We start from the raw sequence: 18668 nt of genomic DNA, 5'->3' as shown, positions 1-18668 counted from the left end.
ATGTGGAAGTGGATCGTGTGCTGTTGGGCTGCGCCACGCGGCATAAGGGGGCAGACCGAGACGCCGGCGGCAAGGACGGGAAATGGCTTGCGAGATGAAGAAAAATTGAATGAGAGGCGATGCGGAAAATTCAAGGATGGTGATGGTTTGGAGTATTTGATTACTGGGTGTTGCAGATGGCAGCACGGAGCAGTCGCTGGTGCAGTCGAGCAGCACGTGCACCACCACCACATCAAGATTCAATACAATGTACAAACGGAACAAACACGCATATACAAATACGCATGTGCATACTATGCGCAGCATGCACACCGTTAGTACACTGGAATAATGCTGACACTTGTTGGCTATGATACAGGACATAATGTACACGGCTCTGCCAGAGCCAATGCCCATTTAGAAATACACCTCGGTTACTCGTCAGAAGGTTTAACCAGTCTTCTTCTTTCGCTGCACACCGTGGTTGCGTGGTCTCGGTACAGTCACCCACTTGTTGACGTTGTTCTTGCGACGCGTCTTGTAGCCACTCTTGGTCTGCTTGGAGTCAGTAAATCATTCCGAGACGCAATATGGAACAAGTAAACGTACAGGTCGGCCCCAGGGCGTAACAGGATGACGGTTACTCTTGGACTTGCCTCGTCCACCACCGTGAGGATGATCAACTAGATACTGTCAGATGGCGCGTGTAGTCACAATGAAATCTCCACTTACCCTTGTTCATGGCCAGACCACGCACGGTAGGCCGGATGTTCAGCCAGCGGCTGCGACCAGCCTTGCCGAGCTGGCGGTATTGGTGGTGAACGTTGCTGGCGACGCCGATGGTCGCACACGCTTGCTTGCTGACTTTGCGCACCTCACCGCTCTGAAGGCGGACCTCGACATACTTGCCAGTCACAATCTTGACACCGTCGGCCCTGGTCTCCTCGTCCTTGTTCACCACCGTAGCGTAGGTACCCGCGCTGCGGCAGAAGACGGCGCCGCGCTTGGCGGCAGACCCAACGCAAAACACCTGCGTTCCAACGGGAATCATGTGCATGGGCAGACAGTTGCCACGGAAGGCCGTCTTAGCGGCGAGAATACCAGGGTCAATCGTGCCGCCCATGCTGTTGAGCAGATCCTGAGGGATACCGGAGCGGTAGCTGTGAACGACGTCACCAGCTCGCAAACCATCAGCCGCAACAACGTAAGACTTGCGTCCGGTGGCCTTTTCCGTCAGCAGAGCAATGTGCGCACTGCGGCCGGGGTCGTATTCGATTCGCTCGACCAGGTGCGGGCCAGGACGGTTTCGCACAAAATCCACGATTCGTATTCTGCGCTTGTGACCGCCTCCGCGGTGTCGGACTGTGATGCGGCCGTAGCAGTTGCGACCGCCCTTGCCGTGACCCCTCTTTGGTATCGTCAGAGGCAGAAAAGCGCGGCCCTTCCAGAGATGGTCGTTGATCGGTCGTCGCAAGTGACGCACGCCGGGGGTTCGGGGCTTGTAGGTGCGGATGGTCGAGGACTGCGACTCGGCTTTGGCAATGCCAAACGGCGATTCCGGCGTGGCCGCAGTCGCAAAGGTGCGGATCGGGAGCTGGATCGGCGCAAAGCGAACAAGCGCCCTGGCCACAGCAGGAAGTCGTGGTTGCAGCATCGTGGAATGTGCCACGAGCGCTTGGATCTCGGACGGAGCAAAAAGGAGTTTCGTGAAATGCAGAGCCGCCCACTGATTCAATTGGGCTGCTGGTGCATCAATGGCCGGCGAACGCACAGCAATGAAACAATGAAGCAGCACAGCAGAACTATTTTTGCTCTATTGCACAAAGTCAAATGCAAACAGCAGCTCCGGCGCCGATTGATGGCTCGGTGTTCTGGCGTGCCAGCAAGGAAGCTCAAGTTTTAGCAATGGGAAAACAATTCGCCGATGTCGAAGAATCAGCGCCACAGCTAAGAAGGGCCGCGCCACAGTTGGAGTCTGGGATTCGCGTCAAGCCACAGCAGCATTCTGCGCGTAGACCCGCTTCGCAAGGGAAGCCAATGAACGGGCCGTTGCCTGGCCGTTGCCACTGTTGACAAGCTACTATTCTAAGCGGTACGTACCTTGTGGCACCGGTGGCTGCATGGGCTCGCGAACAGCTGCATCCACTGTCGCGTTGTGAGTCGTCTGCAGGCCGGTCAGGCCTCCACTGTCGCCAAAAATGCACGTCTTTTTGACCGGGACTGCCCGCTCTGACCCTAGTAATTAAAAAATCTTGTGCTCAATATTGAAAAGGGAAAAAAGCACAGCTGTGGTGGTCCAAGGCGAGACGAAGCAAATGAACAGTGTTTCGCAGCATATGATTTGTTTACGGCATTTCCGTACGTCTATTTAGAAGCGCGTAAGGCAGTTCACCTTGGGAAAGGCCTTTTTGAGCCTCTCGTAGCGTGTCGAATCGCACATCCCTCCCGATAGCGTCTCATATCCCCGCCGGCCGGTGGGACAATTTTCTGTCAACGCCATCTCACTGGACGTTGTGCCTGGGCGACCAAGCAACCAAGAGGCGTCGCGAACCGCGCCAGTGTTCCGTCAGGGTACGTACCAGCGGCGCGTGTGGCCCACCGCAGCACAGGTACCTCTCTGCCTCTGTGCCTCCCCCCCCCAAAAGGCTCGCCCACTGCACGTCGCTCCCTGGGCCTCTGCTCTCCAGACTCCGCCCAAATAGGCTCCGCCCGTCAAAACACCTCCGACGCCCTCAGCTGCCGTCTTCTTGACATAAACATCACTCCCTCGCCCTACTCGCCGGTGCCATTACTTCTAGCCCGCCCATCTCTCTTCTCTCTTTTTTTTGATACTCTTTGCTGCATTCGTCTTTGCATCTTTCTTTGGGCTGAGGCACCTGTTACCCCCTCGAGCATAACCTTTGGTTCCATTTCTCGTCGCCAGCATTCCAATCGCGCTGTTGTGACCCTACCTCATCTCTTCCTCTACCCAAAAGGTGCGTTGGCAACCAGCTCTGCGCCAGCTTGACCTCATTCAAATGTCTCGGAGCTTCCTACTTTACCTGCCTTCTTCCCTTGATCTTGTTCACTCTCCTTCATCCTCTTCTTGACGCGTATCAAGCTCGGCACTGACGGTTTCAACCCAGCAGAATAGCATCTAGTTACGTGCTACTTGCAGCTTCTAGATCACCATGCCTGTTGTGAGTTCTCCATCACCTCTCTCCAGTTACGACGCGTGCTAACTCGTCCCAGGCGGCTAGAACAACCCGTCGGGCCGCCGTCGCCAATGAAAACGACGAAAACAGCAACACGCGTATGGCCACCAGAGCCACCAAGTCTGTCCTCGGCGATGATGGCAAGGCCACCAAGGGAGCTCTCCAGACTAGGAGGACCACCTCCGCCGCCGCTGGTCCTCGCAATGCCCTGAACGATGTGAGCAACCGCAACAGAACCGAGACAGTTGCCGGCAAGAAGCCCAAGGGCTTGGTTTCCAAGGCTCAACCGACTGCCCCGAAGCAGACGACACGCGTTGCCTCCAAGGCCGCCGCTCCCAAGGAGCAGCCGAAGCGCGTCGAGAAGAGGCCTTCTGGCAACGGCGGCACTGCTCAGAAACGAAAGCTCTCCGAGCAAGAAAAGGAAAACCTTTTGGAGATTGCCAGGGAGCCTGTTGCCGAGACCAAGCCGGACAGGAAGAACCTCAGCCGGCCCGAGAACAAGGTCCCCGAGGCTGACAAGGCCCAATTCGACGACATTGATGACGAGGACCGTGACGATCCTCTCATGGTTGCCGAGTATGCCAACGAGATTTTTGAGTACCTGCGCGACTTGGAGTGCAAGTCGATTCCCAACCCTCAGTACATGCAGCACCAGGATGAGCTCGAGTGGAGCACGCGTGGAATTCTCGTCGACTGGCTCATTGAAGTCCACACGCGTTTCCATCTGCTTCCCGAGACTCTGTTCCTCGCCGTCAACATCGTCGACCGCTTCCTCTCAAAAAAGGTCATTCAGCTTGACAACTTTCAATTGGTTGGCATCACCGCCATGTTCATTGCGTCCAAGTACGAAGAGGTTCTCTCTCCTTACATTGGCAACTTCAAGCGCATCACCAACGACGGATTCACAGAAGAGGAGATCCTGAGCGCCGAGCGTTTTGTCCTGAGCACACTCGATTACGACCTAAGCTATCCCAACCCCATGAACTTCCTTCGTCGCGTCTCCAAGGCGGACAACTACGATATCCAGTCGCGCACAATCGGCAAGTATCTCACTGAGATTAGCCTTTTGGACCACCGCTTCATGGCTTTCCGTCCTAGCCATGTCGCCGCCGCCGCCATGTACCTGTCGCGCCTCATGCTCGACCGTGGTGAATGGGACGAGACTCTGGCCCACTATGCTGGCTACACGGAGGAGGAGCTGGATCCTGTTGTGCATCTCATGGTTGACTACCTCGCCCGTCCTGTCGTACACGAAGCGTTCTTCAAGAAGTATGCCAACAAGAAGTTCCTCAAGGCCTCCATCATTTCGCGTCAATGGGCCAAGAAGAACGCCATTGTGTTTGGCATCACCGACATCGACTTGTCGTTATATCACCTTGACGAATAAGACGATATCATTTCGATACCTCTCTGGATAGCATTTGCGATTGGATTGCGTTTACACGGCAGTAGTAATACCATGGCCGCTCACGCTCTGGAGCGCCGGCCCTACATGAAGGCAACACCTCGGACCTGCCTGGATTAACGAGCAGTCTTGTGGCCGAAGATTCTCGGCATTTTCCCACTAGCAATACCTCTTTGTTGATTACATTATTTTTGCGGCACACATTCGTGTCAATTCTTTTTTTTTCATACAGGGCGCTTGGAGTAAATGGCAAAGGGCTAACGGATTTTTTTATTTCGGAGTTGTTGATATTTTGGTTGAGCCGGCCTATCTGCTGATTTCTTGGTGCCAGCCAGAAACGCGGTGGCAAACGTGTACATATTCCATGATGGATTACGGCAGTCTTGTTTTTGGGAGTAATGAGATGCATTGACATGAAGGCAGTTGATACAGTTCTGACCGTTACGCTCTCTGAACTTTTGTTGTTGTTGACATGTTGTTGTGACGCCTCGGGCCGAGTCTCCACTCGCCGCTCACTAGGGTGGCATGTTCAGCCCAGTAACATGAAGATGCAACCTTGAGCTCTAAATTGCTGACAAGTGCGTCGACTCTCTGTATTGAAGAAACTTTGCTTTTGTTCGCCAGCTAATTGGGGCACATGGTTAAAGTTGCCAGAGCGGGATCAGTCTTGTTTACAGATGTCCACAAACGGTAAGCCCGAGGCTCGGTCAAAGAACCAGCCGCTGAGCCTTGTTGCACACCACTAAGCTCTGTTTACTGGTAACAAAAAGGCAAATGAGTCAGGTGGTGGCATACAGCAGTGAGCAGAGTTACTGCGCGCTCTGTGGCTGCGGCATTTGATCATTCCATCGTTTGACTTGACATGACGGCGATGGGGCAGCACTTTTCAAGATAGAACTGGATGGCAATTACGCAATCGGGTCTCACAGCATGAGATTGACATTCCGCAATGTGTTGCTTTAATTCCGGGCTAAAATTTCCCCCGGAGAATAAAGCTTGTAGACATGAATCTATGGGTGCCGGAGCGCTCCGGCTCCCAGTCATGGGCCATCCGACGTACACAATCACTTTCTGCCTTTTTCAGAAAGGAATTAGACAGTAATCTGGATGGAACTTTGCACCAGAGTTTATTTATATACACGCGATTATGGTGCCAGACGACAACCTCTCTGTTAGACAAAGCAGGTGTTGTCTAGGCCGGGCAACTGCTGCGCCCAAACCGGCCGCCATCATCGTCACGTATCTGCAGGAGCAGTCAAAGATCGCGGGGTGAACCCGAATCGTAATCACAGTACACTTCCACGAAATCTTCTTTGTATTCCCCGACCACTTGCTGACTTTCGTGTCCTTCCACGACAATTGCCATGGCGCACGCCTTATGTGGGGCGCCACATTGAAACCAGCAGCTCGACGTTGTACCGGCCGCCGCCAGCTTTCCAACCATCATCAAACCGACAAAGATACTCTGCGATTGCGCATTGCGCACTGGCCCAAAAGCGTGCACACGAATTCTCTCTAATATTTGAACATCTGGATTGCTTCGCAGGCTCACACACGATGGCGCCCGTCCTGCGGCCGCGACAGAGCCTCTCCGCAGAGCGCTTCACGACCTACTTTAAGAACCTGCGCAGCCAACCATACTCGGACCCAAACACATCAAGAGCGCCCGGCGCCAGCAAGTAAGTATCACGCTAGTTTTGAGTCGTCTCATTGACCGCATTGCTGACTTTGGTCCATGGTAGTAATCTGAGATGTATCGCGTGGAATCCGCTAGGGACGCTGGTGGCTACGGGATCGAGCAGCAAGACGCTGCGAGTCTGTGAGTTTGCTCTTACCGTGAGGCGTGATGATACGGGTGAAGAATGAAGGCCTGATTATGAGAGAAAAAAAGGGAACCCGGAAAAGGCGCACGTCAAGTTCTCGACGGAGCTCAAGGGCCACGCGGCGCCGATTGAAAAGGTCGCGTTCAACCCGACCAAGGACGCGGAGCTGTGCAGCGTCAGCAGCGACGGCGTCGTCAAGTTTTGGGACGTCCGCACCAAGGCCTGCTTCAACGAAGTGTCTGGGCTCGGGGACGCCTTTACGCTGGTATGGGCGCCCGACGGGCAGACGCTCATTGTCGGCAACAAGGTGAGTTGGTTCTCGGTTCTCTCGAATACCTCGATGTGGTCATCTGCAGTTCTCTTTTTCTTTCGTATTTTTTTCTATTGGCTAATGGGGGGATTTCGCAGGACGATGCGTTGTACATTCTCTCACCTACCTCCACCACGCCCATCTCGTCGCACCAGCAGCCTGTGCAGACGAACCAGGTCGCGTTTTGCTGGAGCGGGACCAAGGTCTTTGCCACGACGGGCGACGGCCGCACGCGCATCCTCGCGTACCCGTCCCTCGCGCCGGTGCTGGAGCGCGCGGTCGCGTCGGACGACGACAGGAAGCGCGAGTTTGCGCTGAGCGGGCACACATCGTCGTGCCTGACGGCCGAGATGCAGCCCACGGCGCGCTTCCTGGCCACGGGCGGCTCCGACTCGGTCATTGCGCTGTGGGACACGGCCGACTGGCTCTGCACGCACACGCTCACGCGGATGACGGGGCCGGTGAGAAGTCTGAGTACGTTTTTCATTTTGCGCTGATAAAGGCCAAGAAATTATGTGCTAATGGGGCTTTAAACACAGGTTTCACGTTTGACGGGTCTTACATTGTTGGAGGTAGTGACGAGGGTACGTTTTCTTCTGCTTCTTGTTCTACTTCTGGACCCGACGCAGTGACATGTATGTACGTGTGTGTCTTGTGCTAATACCGAATCTAGGCAATGGATTGGAGGTATGTCATGTTGAGACGGGTGAAGTGGTGCACACGGTCAAGACGGCGGGCTCTTGCCCCGTGGTGGCGTGGGCTCCGACGCGGTACTGTTTGGCGTATACGGATCTTGGGATGCTACGTATTCTCGGTGTGGATGTAGATAAAAAGTAAAAAAGATTTGTTTTCTTCAAAAATCCTAATAATGATCAAGACATTTGTACAGTGTGAAGTGAAGTAAAAAAAGAAACAAAAAGCCCTGCCCAGTATATGATGTAAAAGAAAAAAAAGGAAAATATGGAAAACGGGCTTAAGTACGTGACCCATGCAATTGTGTCCGAGACGGCGACTTGTCCATCCGTCTGGACTCGATTTCGTTAAGGAGACATCATTCCATCCTTGCTACTCTGCCTCGTCTGTAGCAACATGCTCTGCCTCAACGACAGCCGGTTCGACGTGGAACTTGTAAGGGTCCTCAATGTCAATGAGGCCATGCTCAAAGAGGTCCCTCGCGACGGGGTACACGGCGCGGGCCATGTTGCTCCGCCGCTCCAGGACGTACCGGGGGGTGATGCGCTCGAAGCCGGGAATCTCAAAGTCGCCCTGGTTGTGGTTGAAGGCGTGCAGCATGTACGTCCTGGACCAGTCCTGCGCCCACCCGGGCCGCCGCTTGGGCACCGGCCACCGCGTCATGCGCTCCTCGTCGTCGTACTGCGGCAGGTGGCCGTCTGGCCCCATCATGTCGAGGCTCGACGTCTCGTCGTCGTGCACCTCGAGCAGGCGGATCGTGTCGTCTTTCATCCAGCTGCCCGGCGCGAAGGCGTTGCGCTCCATGATGAGCACCTCGCGCGGCTCCGAGACCAGGCGCTCGCAGACGGCCGTGAGCGCGCCGTTGCTGTGCGCCGACCACTCGCCCGTGAAGGCCTCGTTCATGCCCTCGCTCCACAGCTCAATCATCCTGCTGTGCGCCTTGTTCATGAAGACGCCCGAGTTGATCTCGGCGTTGTCGCCCTGCTGCCGCCCCGCGACGGCGTGGAAGCCGCTCTCGCGCAGCGGCGCGATGTCGCGCAGCGGGTGCACGTCAAAGTCGAGGTACACGCCGCCGTGGCGGCGCAGCGCCTGCACGCGCACAAAGTCGGACTTGTGCTCCATGAGCGCAATCTCCTTGCCGTTGTGCGCGTGCGTCGGCACCTCGACGGCGGCGATGCGCAGGTTGGGCACCTGGAAGAGCAGCCGCGTCCACTTGCCGGCGGCGCCGCTCCGGGCGCGGACGAGCGCCGCGGAGGGGGCGTTGGTGTGCAGGTAGATGGCGTCGGGCTGCCAGTAGCGCGAGGTGGCGTAGATGGAGAGCACCTCGGAGAAGGAAAAGGAAAAGTCGGACGAGGCGTTGGCGAGGATGTAGACGTAGTGCGCCGCGTTGGGGATGTGGTCGGGCTCGGGCGGCGTCTCGACGACGAGCGTCTGGTCTGGCGCGGACGAGGCGGTGGTGGCAGAGGCGCCCGTCGTGTCGACGGCCTTGGTGGCCGGGAGGCGTGTGTAGGGGACGTAGTCGTGGCCGAGGCTGAGGAAGAGCCAGAGGAAGAGGCCGGTGCCCATGCAGGATAGCACGAGCACGGTGTTGTTCAGCCGTATTGAGGACTTCATGGCAGAAGGTGTATTATCTGTGAGCGAGTGTAGTGTGCCTGCGTGTCTTTCGGCGTAGTGTAGTCGAGTTCAAGTAGAGGCTATCACGAGTATCGAAAGTTGAGCATAAAGACGTGAATCATCGATAACAGATGCTTTCGTGTAAAACAGTAAAGACCAAAAGGAATGAATGAATGAAGAAAAAGGGAGAAACGACAGTTAACGACAGACGAGGGAGTAAAATCAGGCCTTCTCCGGAAACAGAGTGAATAGTTTCTCAGCAAGTCATGTTGGGCTTGGCTTCGCAGACGACTAATACGGGCCAAGGGGGGCAGGGCAGTCCACGCTTATCAGGCTGCTGGCGACTTTTTTTTTTGCCTCATTTATTATTTAGAGTATGTCGTGTGGCGTTAAATACCTGGGCATATTTGTAAGGGTATGTATCCAGCCGGCCAAGATAGCCAACGGGGGCGAGTTATTCGCAATGTTACCTCAGCCTTGTCCTAGCATGGTTGTATGGGTGCTTACAAGGGGATTACAAGACATCGCCAATTCCCGCTCGTGCCAATGAGGTGCAAGGAGTCGTTGCGAAAGCGGCTCCGCCTGGAGCCTGATTTCCGAGCCTCGTGGCGACTGGCCGGTCCACGATTGGCTGACGCCATCGTCTAGTTGACTATTTAGCTTTAGTTGTCACAAAAACGGGACGAGTGTGTTCCCGGAAGGCTCGAGTTAACCTAATTCGGTCCGGTGTGCAAGGATTCGGTGAAATTGCCTAGACTGAACAGAGGCTTCTTACTTGTAGGATTCGGGGAGTCTGCGGGCGACTTCTGGGTCCTCTCCTTATCACGAATACAACGTGGCGTGCCAGCTAAAGCCGCCTTTGGCATAGTTCGGAGAGAAGAGAAGGGCGGGTTGTTGTCGTTGTTGTGTTTTTGCCTGAGAAAAGGGAAAATAAAAACTTTACTTTATTGGTGCAGAGCCTTGTGGCGTTACATGAACGAAATAGTTCCTCTTAGTCTAGTCGTTTATGCACCTGAACAGGAGACCACGGACTAGTTGACAGGGTCTAAAAAAAGGGATGAAGAATTACGAAATGGATAGTCTGGCGCGGGCTGTGTGCCCTTGGCGCAATGTTCTCTTTATGTTCTGTAAATATCCCTCATTGTCTGAGTATGGGTCATGATTGTGCCACTGATAAGCCACTTTCTCGGCAAAAGAGCCAAGTATGCGAGAGCATTCCTTGGGTTGCGCGTTTGATTGTCACTTGTCAGCCGGCAGGCAGGCCAGGCCGCTGTCAACCGAACGGCAACGGGTTGTTACCACTTGACGTGCCTCTACGCGACCCAAAGTCTAAATACAGGGCTGCCCTGGCATCCATATATAGCAACCGGCGGCGCCGAGTACGAGCTAGGAACGGCTGGGCTAGCGCTCGCCAACGTCTCGGCAATTTTTCTTGAGCTTGTCGAAAAGATTCTCTGACTCACGGAGGCTTGCGAGCGATTGTGTCGAATGAAAACCTCGAAGTGAATTGTCTTGTTCTGAGGCGTGCCGGGATGCCATTTGCGAGTTGCTGCTAACAAGGAGGCTGGCCGAATTCAAGTGGTAAGCTGAAAGCGATGTACTTTGCGTCGAGTTTCTCGGGACTGGGGAGATAAAACGTCTCAAATGTAGACGGCTAGAACTCTGGGTTCTTTGCTGCAATAGAGGGCAATTGGGTTGTAGTTGTTCACATTTGCCCAGTTCAGCTACCCTTTCGGTCGACAGTTGCAAAGAAGTCATGGCTGGCTCGTATAAATCTCGTAGTACAAAGTCTCTGCGTTTTCTGGCTGAACAATGTCATTGGGTCAGTCGGGTTTCTGTTACCTGGCTGATCATAATGGGTATTGGCCAGCTCTGCTCTGTCCGGCCAACTGAAGTCGGCAGTCATCATAAAATGCGTCTCTATGAGCCGACGATCCCCTCGCGGGTATACATAGATCAGATGCGTAACCTTGATAGATTGTCGATCGCGCTCATGAAGCCGATGGCCGGGGTGGTCTCGGGCCGCACGTCAACCCACTCTCACGAATTCATCACGGCGATAAGCAAACCGGCATCAGTCCTGCCACGCATAGATGAACTCGTCCAGTCTGCATGTACCTAAGGTATAAGTCATGGAGTAATTATTCACACGACTATGTCGAATGACATTGATTTGCTGCTTGCCGCCAGAGTTGGCTCCGATATACCGTCAAATCTATATGTACTGGCAGGGGTGATTCGATCAACGGGTCAGCTCCGCTGCGAGTCAGCCGGGATAATTATGCTCCGCAGCTGTCTCGAGCATTGTCTCTCGGTTGGCGAAAACGGTTGTAATTTGCATTCCGCTTTGTTCCAGTCGTGGTGCGCAGCTCGAGTGATTGTTGTCTGGGTCGGCGTCTTCTGTCCAACGAATCGTTGTGACGCGAAACCTGCAGAGAGTGCATTCATTGCCATGTTTCAAGCGCATTCTCTTCTAGGGTAGTTTTGATTTCACATGTCCATTGAGGGCGCGGTGACCCCCATCGTTAATCTTTTAGTGACATGTCGAATGGGCACATAGCATGGGAGTTTGGGAACCCTGGTATAGGCGGCATCAAGGGATTGAAACTGTTGGGGAAGCATACCCTCGGTTGATAGACGAGGATGACGAATGAAGGGGCCTTTTTGGGCTTGGGTGCTTAAATTTAGTGTGTGCGCGTTCTGGCCTGTGACAGCTGAAGGTCTTGGGTGCACCGCTAACGAGGGCGCTAGCTAGAGCTCCACGAAGAGGAAGGCGGGCGGGCAGCGACCCAGGGCAGTCGAATGTTTGAAGCACGGAGTACGGATAGAAACATTCAGATTGGCGCACGTTATTGGTGGCAATCGGATGCCAATGGGCGGAAGGAGACGTGCTGAGATGTCCGACGCGGCTCCGTAAGTCGTCAAGCGAGCCCTACGGGGCAAGGAGGGGCCGGCAGCGTTGTGCGCCATCAAAACGTGGCCTTTGTCTGTGCCAAATCATGTGGCCTTGCAAGAGGGGACTACTGAGATGGAGATGGAGATTGGGATGAAAGACGATGATGATGCTAATGATGTGGTGATGCTCAACAGAAACATAGGTAGGTATGCTGGCACTTAGCATGTGCAAATGCGTCGCTGCAGGGTCCAAGTCCGCCGTAGCCCGCTACAACGTGCGGCCCCACAGCCCAAGGTACCTAGAGGCTACAGGCCGCTTATGGCTCTGGGTAGTTGGCAGGCCAAGCAGCAACTGCTCTCAGTGATGGTTACAGGGCAGCAAGCAATAGGTAGCGGCGACAAATTACTCAAGTAGTTGGTTGCCTATTTGGCTGGCTGCGTACAGTTACGTTGCCGCGGACGCTGTGACTCTTTCAAAGGAACCAGCCGGACATATCCCAAGAAACTAGCATTCGTCGTATCGCGTGCCAGCCAAGGTGCTCGGTGTGTGCTGGGTCTGCAGGGGATGCGGGAGACTGAGGCTGCTTACGCCCGGGCGGTGCAGTGGCTAGCCCTGCGCCATTGCGTGCGCGTATTCGGTAGCTTTTGCCAACGCCACGATGACAACGTCTTTTTGTTTGTTGTCGCCAGCATGCATAAGGCACAACGAGCTAAACAGAACGGGAGAGCAGAGATCGCCAGCCAAGATGTGCTCTTTTGCTGACGCGTAGGGCGGCAGGGCGATAGGGCGCTGTCGAGCCTGCGAATACGACCAGTACGTAGGTAGGGATGTACGTAACCTGATCAGTAATTGTGTCTTTACAAATGCCCCCTTGACCAAGATAATTGAGCTGCCCTGTACTCAGTATAGAGAAGATAGACCAGACCCAGAGTTAGATATGTAAGATTCAGTGTTGCTCATGAGTCCGTCTGGGTAATAGCAGCTGAATTATATGCACAGGGTAAACCCACTTCCTGCCGTGAAGCAACTGCCGCTGTCATTGCGTGTACTGCCCACGACACCAACGCTTGCCAAGGTACTTGCCTGCCCTAACCCACGCAACGCAAAGACCAGGTACCATCTCCAGGCCCTGCTCTTCTTGGCCGACACATCCCCCAGTGTGTCCACAGGCTCGACCGCTACAGGCAACCCACTTGGTGGATTTTAGGCACAGCACCAGTGCGTGTACTGCACCGGTACCGCTCGTGCAGCGCCCAGCCCCAGCGGTCTTGACCCCAAAAGTCCCAAGTCCCCCCCCAAGAACAGCACTTGCAGCCTTTGGCTCTCCAGCTCCGCCCAAGTTAGGCAAGGTCTGTGCCGCTCATCAGCAGATTCAGCAGCGGACTCTTTCCAGCCCCGAAAAGTCCTGCAACCGCCCAAACAGCTGCCCGCCGCCCTCCCCCACCGACACCAGGCAGAACTCCGCTCCCTTCAACCGCCAGCCCGTCCGTACCTACATACTGACTGCACCGCGGCTGACCTTTTCATTTGCATCATTATCACGGGACGTTCAACCATCATTTGTGTCTCGGCCCTGCAAGCCACATTCATCTGCTCCCCGCCGGCTGCCTCTTTGTCTCGCCTCCGCTTCCCCCCGTGTCTGGGGCGTCCGGCCTACCCATCACTGCGGACCCATTGGTACCCGGCTCGACGACATCTCCGTTTGCTGTGATATCCCGTTTCGTCAGCCTTACGACATTCACTTCGGTACTCTGCCGTCCTTTCCCAATATGGCTCCTTCTACGGACAATGGCCATGCCAGTGGCAGTCCCATCGACGAACACGCCATCAACGACAGCGCTGTTGGCAATGCGCTCGGCGATAACGTCCCCGACAATTCCTCCGTACCCAAGCCCAAGCGACTCGCCTGCATGATTTGCCGAAAGCGCAAGCTCAAATGTGATGGCTTGCGACCCAGCTGCAGCACTTGCTCCCGCCTCGGCCACTCGTGCGCGTACGATGAACAGCGACGAAAGAGTGGCCCCAAGCGCGGCTACGTCAAGGCCCTCGAAGAACGACTAAGTCCGTCCCTACCGATGCTCCCCCACGGGAACGAAACGAATGCTAACCTCTAGATGCAGAGCAAGTCGAAACGCTGCTAAAAACACAAGATCCGCCACAGCAGTCTCAACAGTCCTCAAAAGCAGCCAAGATGCCCTCCGCAGCCCCCACATCCGGCATGGCCGTTGACCCCGAAAACGACGGTTGGAACTATACCGCCGAATCGCCACGCGCCGTCCCCGCCGAGGAATTCAACTTCAACTCCAGCGCCAACCTGAACATGCCCATGAACACCGACGGCAGCAACTTTAGCTGGGAAATGATTGGCCTAGGCTTGGAAGAGCCGCTGCCCGCGCAAGAAACCATTGACGAGCTGCATCAAATCTACTTTGAAAAGGTCCATCCTTCGATACCCATGATTCACCGTTATCGTTATCTTGCCGCCATGAATTTGTACGTTCAGAATGGAACTCGGGAACGTATTGTACGCTTGCTCACAATTTAGGGCGCCGAATCAACGACCGCCGGTCTGCCTCCGATACGCCATGTGGACAATGGCCTCCTCCATAACAGACAAATACTCTGACCTGAAGCATCTATTTTATGCCCGCGCGCGCAAATACGTCGAGGGCGACTATGTCAAAGGTTTTGGCGAGCACATGATTTCAGTAGCCCACTGTCAAGCACATATCCTGCTGGCATGCTATGAGATGAAGATGATGTACTTTCCCCGTGCTTGGATCAACACAGGTTGCGCTGTCCGTTTAGCACAAATGTAAGCATCTTAGTTCCCCCGCCATGACATTGTTCTGACCAAGCAGGATCGGATTGCACCGACTTGACGGCGCAGGCTTGGACGTGAAGCAATGTCTTCCCCCTCCCAAAGACTGGACGGAGCGTGAGGAGCGGAGGCGAACTTTTTGGATGGCATTTTGTGAGGACCGATACGCCAGTATCGGTACTGGATGGCCCATGACGATTGATGAACGTGATATTCTTACCAAACTTCCAGCCTCGGAAGAGGCCTTCGAGATGAGCCGCCCGGAGCAAACACAAACACTCGACGAGTGCACCACCCCAAGCGGGGCCGCTAAGCTGTCTTCTTTCGCTGCCATTGTTCTCTTGGCTGCCATCTTTGGTCGCAATCTTGTGCACCTGCACAGGCCCGACAACGACGACCACGACGGCGACATCAACGGGCCGTTCTGGAAGCGCCATCGCGAGATGGACAATATTCTTCTCAACACATCACTCGGCCTGCCATCCAATCTCAAGCTGCCGGCTGGCCTCTCCAACCCCAACATCGTCTTCATGAATATGTCTATTCACACTTCCACGATTTGTCTGCACCAAGCAGCCATCTTCAAAGCCGAGACACATAAGCTTCCGGCATCCCTCAGTTCTGAAAGCAAGGTTCGCTGCATAACAGCGGCCAACGAAATCGCTGGCGTCATGCGAAACGTTTCGCATATGGATCTATCAGCTGTAAGTGCTGAACCGTTCTTCTCTTGATGCATGCCGCTCACGCTAACGGGGTCAGATGAACCCCTTCATCTCCTTTACTCTTTACGTGGCCGCTCGCGTATTCGTGCAATATCTGAAGAGCCGCCCCGATGACGATACCACCGCCGACTCGCTCCGTTTCTTGCTATCCGCCATGAACGCGCTGAAGAAGCGCAATCCTCTTACAGAATCGTTCCTGGTACAGCTCGACGTCGACTTTGAGGCGCTCGCAACCAGAATACCTAGGCTTAAGAACGCATTCCCTCGAGGCGTTGATAGTGTAAGTGCCCTCAATTTGTGTCGCCATACTTGAGCTAACTCGCTCCCCAGCCGGAACTGAATACAGCCGAATCGCCCAGGGTCTTGTGCGATAATCCAGAGAATGTCAAGGGTATTTTATCATATCGTGAATGCGACTACGCCAAGGACGATCATGCCGAACCGCCACCTGTTTCCGAGCCCTCGGGCATGGGCTTACCAGGCAGCGCAGCCTTTGGCGGCCAGTGGCTCTCGGTGGACCAGCAAATGCCAATACTGACGCCGAACTCGGGGAGCATGTACGACAAGGTGGCAAACGGTAGCGGGCACATCTCTAGTTTTGGCGACGTCAATGGCGAAAGCACAGAGTCGCCAGACGGCCAGTCCAACGGCCGGACGCCCAACTCCAGCAACGAATCGGATGGACGCACGGCGAAGCAAGTCAACGGAAGCAGCGCCGCACAACAACTATTTGGATCCGGCGCCTCGCCGCAATTCCCTAGCACCGGTGCGCACTTTTTCAGCCCCGCTCAGCAGCAGCCTTTCCAGATGCAGCCGCAGCCGCCGCCGATGGCCGGCCAAGGCATGTCGTACGGCAACGGTTGGGACAACATCAACGCGGCGCAGCAGGCGGCCAATATCCAAAATGAGGGCGTTTTACGCGCGCTGATGAATATGGGGCCCATGGAGGCCATGGATCTCTCGTCATGGGATACAGGCAATGAGCCGATGCGGGGATAACTAATGGATGGTGCATGAAAAAGAAGGCGACGTATATATTCGAGCATATTGATGATTCATTTCTTCTGATGATTACGATGATGGGTTGGCGTTGGTTACTTTGCTTGGGATTGGTTGTATTATATGGGCATTTGAAAGATGCTTGGCTGCAATGGCTTTGTTTTGCATAATGGACAATCGTAATGGATATCTGGCGAATATTTAAACTACAAATATTGAGCACAACTGGAACAGCTTTATTGCATGATTGCTACCTATCGACGTTGTCTCGTTTCTCGTTTCTGATAAAAAGCACATTCTAGCGACGAGATACAGTTGCTAAATTCGAGAAAACAAGACGCTCAAGCTTGCTGCAGGAGCCTTGCGCCGGCAATTTCTTCTTTCACGTATGCTTCGCGTTCATCTGCTTTGACCTATCAGGGGTACGCGGCATCATCGTCGAAGCGGAAGCTGACGGCCTTGCGGCGTACGCCCTCGTCGACACTACCAAGAAAGTGCGCGGCCGTGCAGGAGCAGAAGCCCCAGCGCGGCAAAACTGCAGCTGGCCGTCGTGGCTTCTCGTGGCGCAGGCCATCCTGAACGAGGCAATCTTGCCGTTGCCGTTGCCGTTGCCGCGACAGCCGTAGTGGTAACCGGCAGAACATGCCCACGAAAGACCGTGTCGTGCGGGTGCATGCCGAAGCTGTAGCAGCTGTCGTCAGGGTTTGGTGCGGATCGTCATGGCCCCGGAGAAGCGGGCGGTGGCGAGGACGCGGACGCGGCGAAGCATGATGGGTGGAAAAGGGAAGGTCGAGGTCATGATGCGTGTATGAATGAATGAGTTGAGTTTGGATGTAGTGAGGGTTAGACAAGGGACTATATCCGGTACGATTACTGAGGGCTTTTGTACTTTATCGGCTCTGCCTTTGAAGTAAATGTGTGCTCGTCGGTGTGTTCCACGGAACTCGATTGTGACTCTTTGAGTGAATTCAATACCTGTGGGCTCAGGACGCATGCCCAGACTTGGCGTACCACCCAATCGTAGTCTCTTCCCGGTTGAGGCACACTTCATAGCCTTCAGAGTTGCACCGGATGAGTTGCTCCAGGCAAAGTGGAAGCGAGATGCTCGCCAACTAGCGCTTCAGCCGGACGACCTCGTCCCATGTTGCTAGTGCGGAAGTCTGCATCTGGGCGGAGGCCCCATCGCCGTCATTAACCTTGCAAGGCTTCTAGCGGCGGGGAGGGTCAAGACAAGACAGGCTGGGCATCGGGTGGTCGAACCATAAGCAGGACACTTGTTGTCAAGGAGGCCGTCCTGTCAAAGGTTAGCACAACACGCAAATATGTGTGTACTATTGACTTGTGCACATTGTAGAGAAGACGTGTTTACAGGCTGCTTGGATTCAACAAGATGGTGCTCGTCGAATTATAAAGATACGATTCAACATGTGCTACTAAATGAGCTGTTCCCCATACGGCTTATAGCTAAGACAATGGGCAGCGAGAGCGTTCCCACCAACTCCTCAACCTAATCCATTGATTTCGGTGCAAGACGTATAATCAAAGCACCGTTACTGTATTAGATAGCTTCGTGTTGGAACCTGTCCGCTCTTCCGCCTTGCAAGGCGTCCGGTGAGCATGAACGAGATGGAGAACTCAGTGATTCGCGGTACTTGAAGCCGGCAGTCTATGACGGAGGGTTGGTCCAAAAGGATACTTACCCGATGATGCTCGGGGTGCAATGAAATGAGAACGAGGAGGGGTCCGCAACGCCCGCCGACATCGACTTTGGGAATCCAGGTGCGAGGTCTAAGCGGCCTTGTCGTATTTTACAATCCCAATCGACCTGGCGCTAACACAACCGGGCGATGTCAGCCGAGGCCGGGACTGCGCCGGACAGGGGATATCTTTAGATGTGGCCTCGATAGAAAGATGGGGGGTGAAATAAATTGAAATACGTATTTCTATGCATCTTCATAGGGAAATCAAGAATGAATCCCAGAGGGTTTGGTGGCTGCACCTAATATAGACGTTTTGGTGGGCTACTGATGTGTGATTAGTTTGGGTGACGCTGAGATGATTGTTGACAAGAACACTCTTCCTATCAGCATTCGAGTAAACAAAAAGATCTCACTGACTAAAAGCATTTTGTCCGACCCGTTAGCATATAATTCAATATATCTTCATCATTGACCGTGGTGTTTTACTCGAACACCTCGCAGTAGACAGCAGC

The 18668-nt window shown here is 54.4% G+C and overlaps 6 protein-coding genes across 6 annotated transcripts; 4 read left to right on the top strand and 2 right to left on the bottom strand.

Annotated features, from left to right (window-relative positions):
* Nucleotides 1-429: 429 nt before the first annotated feature.
* Nucleotides 430-1633, bottom strand: LMH87_012108 (uncharacterized protein; the record flags this gene model as incomplete). Its single annotated transcript, XM_056201358.1, has 3 exons — nucleotides 430-534; nucleotides 589-662; nucleotides 712-1633. The coding sequence occupies 3 exons, from the start codon at nucleotides 1631-1633 to the stop codon at nucleotides 430-432; spliced, it is 1101 nt and encodes a 366-aa protein (XP_056053120.1).
* Nucleotides 1634-2315: 682 nt separating this feature from the next.
* Nucleotides 2316-3112, top strand: LMH87_012107 (uncharacterized protein; the record flags this gene model as incomplete). The annotated part of the gene is made up of 3 exons (XM_056201357.1): nucleotides 2316-2337; nucleotides 2682-2954; nucleotides 3108-3112. 3 exons carry the CDS (start codon nucleotides 2316-2318, stop codon nucleotides 3110-3112), a joined length of 300 nt encoding a protein of 99 aa, XP_056053119.1.
* Nucleotides 3113-3149: 37 nt separating this feature from the next.
* Nucleotides 3150-4560, top strand: LMH87_012106 (uncharacterized protein; the record flags this gene model as incomplete). The annotated part of the gene is made up of 2 exons (XM_056201356.1): nucleotides 3150-3158; nucleotides 3211-4560. The coding sequence occupies 2 exons, from the start codon at nucleotides 3150-3152 to the stop codon at nucleotides 4558-4560; spliced, it is 1359 nt and encodes a 452-aa protein (XP_056053118.1).
* A 1575-nt stretch (nucleotides 4561-6135) lies between these two features.
* Nucleotides 6136-7548, top strand: LMH87_012105 (uncharacterized protein; the record flags this gene model as incomplete). Its single annotated transcript, XM_056201355.1, has 6 exons — nucleotides 6136-6257; nucleotides 6321-6397; nucleotides 6470-6708; nucleotides 6810-7185; nucleotides 7251-7295; nucleotides 7385-7548. 6 exons carry the CDS (start codon nucleotides 6136-6138, stop codon nucleotides 7546-7548), a joined length of 1023 nt encoding a protein of 340 aa, XP_056053117.1.
* A 228-nt stretch (nucleotides 7549-7776) lies between these two features.
* On the bottom strand, nucleotides 7777-9018 carry LMH87_012104 (uncharacterized protein; the record flags this gene model as incomplete). The annotated part of the gene is made up of 1 exon (XM_056201354.1): nucleotides 7777-9018. The coding sequence occupies one exon, from the start codon at nucleotides 9016-9018 to the stop codon at nucleotides 7777-7779; it is 1242 nt and encodes a 413-aa protein (XP_056053116.1).
* Nucleotides 9019-13683: 4665 nt separating this feature from the next.
* Nucleotides 13684-16456, top strand: LMH87_012103 (uncharacterized protein; the record flags this gene model as incomplete). The annotated part of the gene is made up of 6 exons (XM_056201353.1): nucleotides 13684-13975; nucleotides 14035-14407; nucleotides 14460-14729; nucleotides 14776-15439; nucleotides 15495-15737; nucleotides 15788-16456. The coding sequence occupies 6 exons, from the start codon at nucleotides 13684-13686 to the stop codon at nucleotides 16454-16456; spliced, it is 2511 nt and encodes an 836-aa protein (XP_056053115.1).
* Between the last annotated feature and the right edge of the window lie 2212 nt (nucleotides 16457-18668).

The sequence above is a fragment of the Akanthomyces muscarius genome, chromosome 4 (genome assembly GCF_028009165.1).
Source record: "Akanthomyces muscarius strain Ve6 chromosome 4, whole genome shotgun sequence".
Taxonomy (NCBI): domain Eukaryota; kingdom Fungi; phylum Ascomycota; class Sordariomycetes; order Hypocreales; family Cordycipitaceae; genus Akanthomyces; species Akanthomyces muscarius.
The sequence above is the reverse complement of the archived record's forward strand: the minus strand, read 5'-3'. Positions and strand labels throughout refer to the sequence as shown.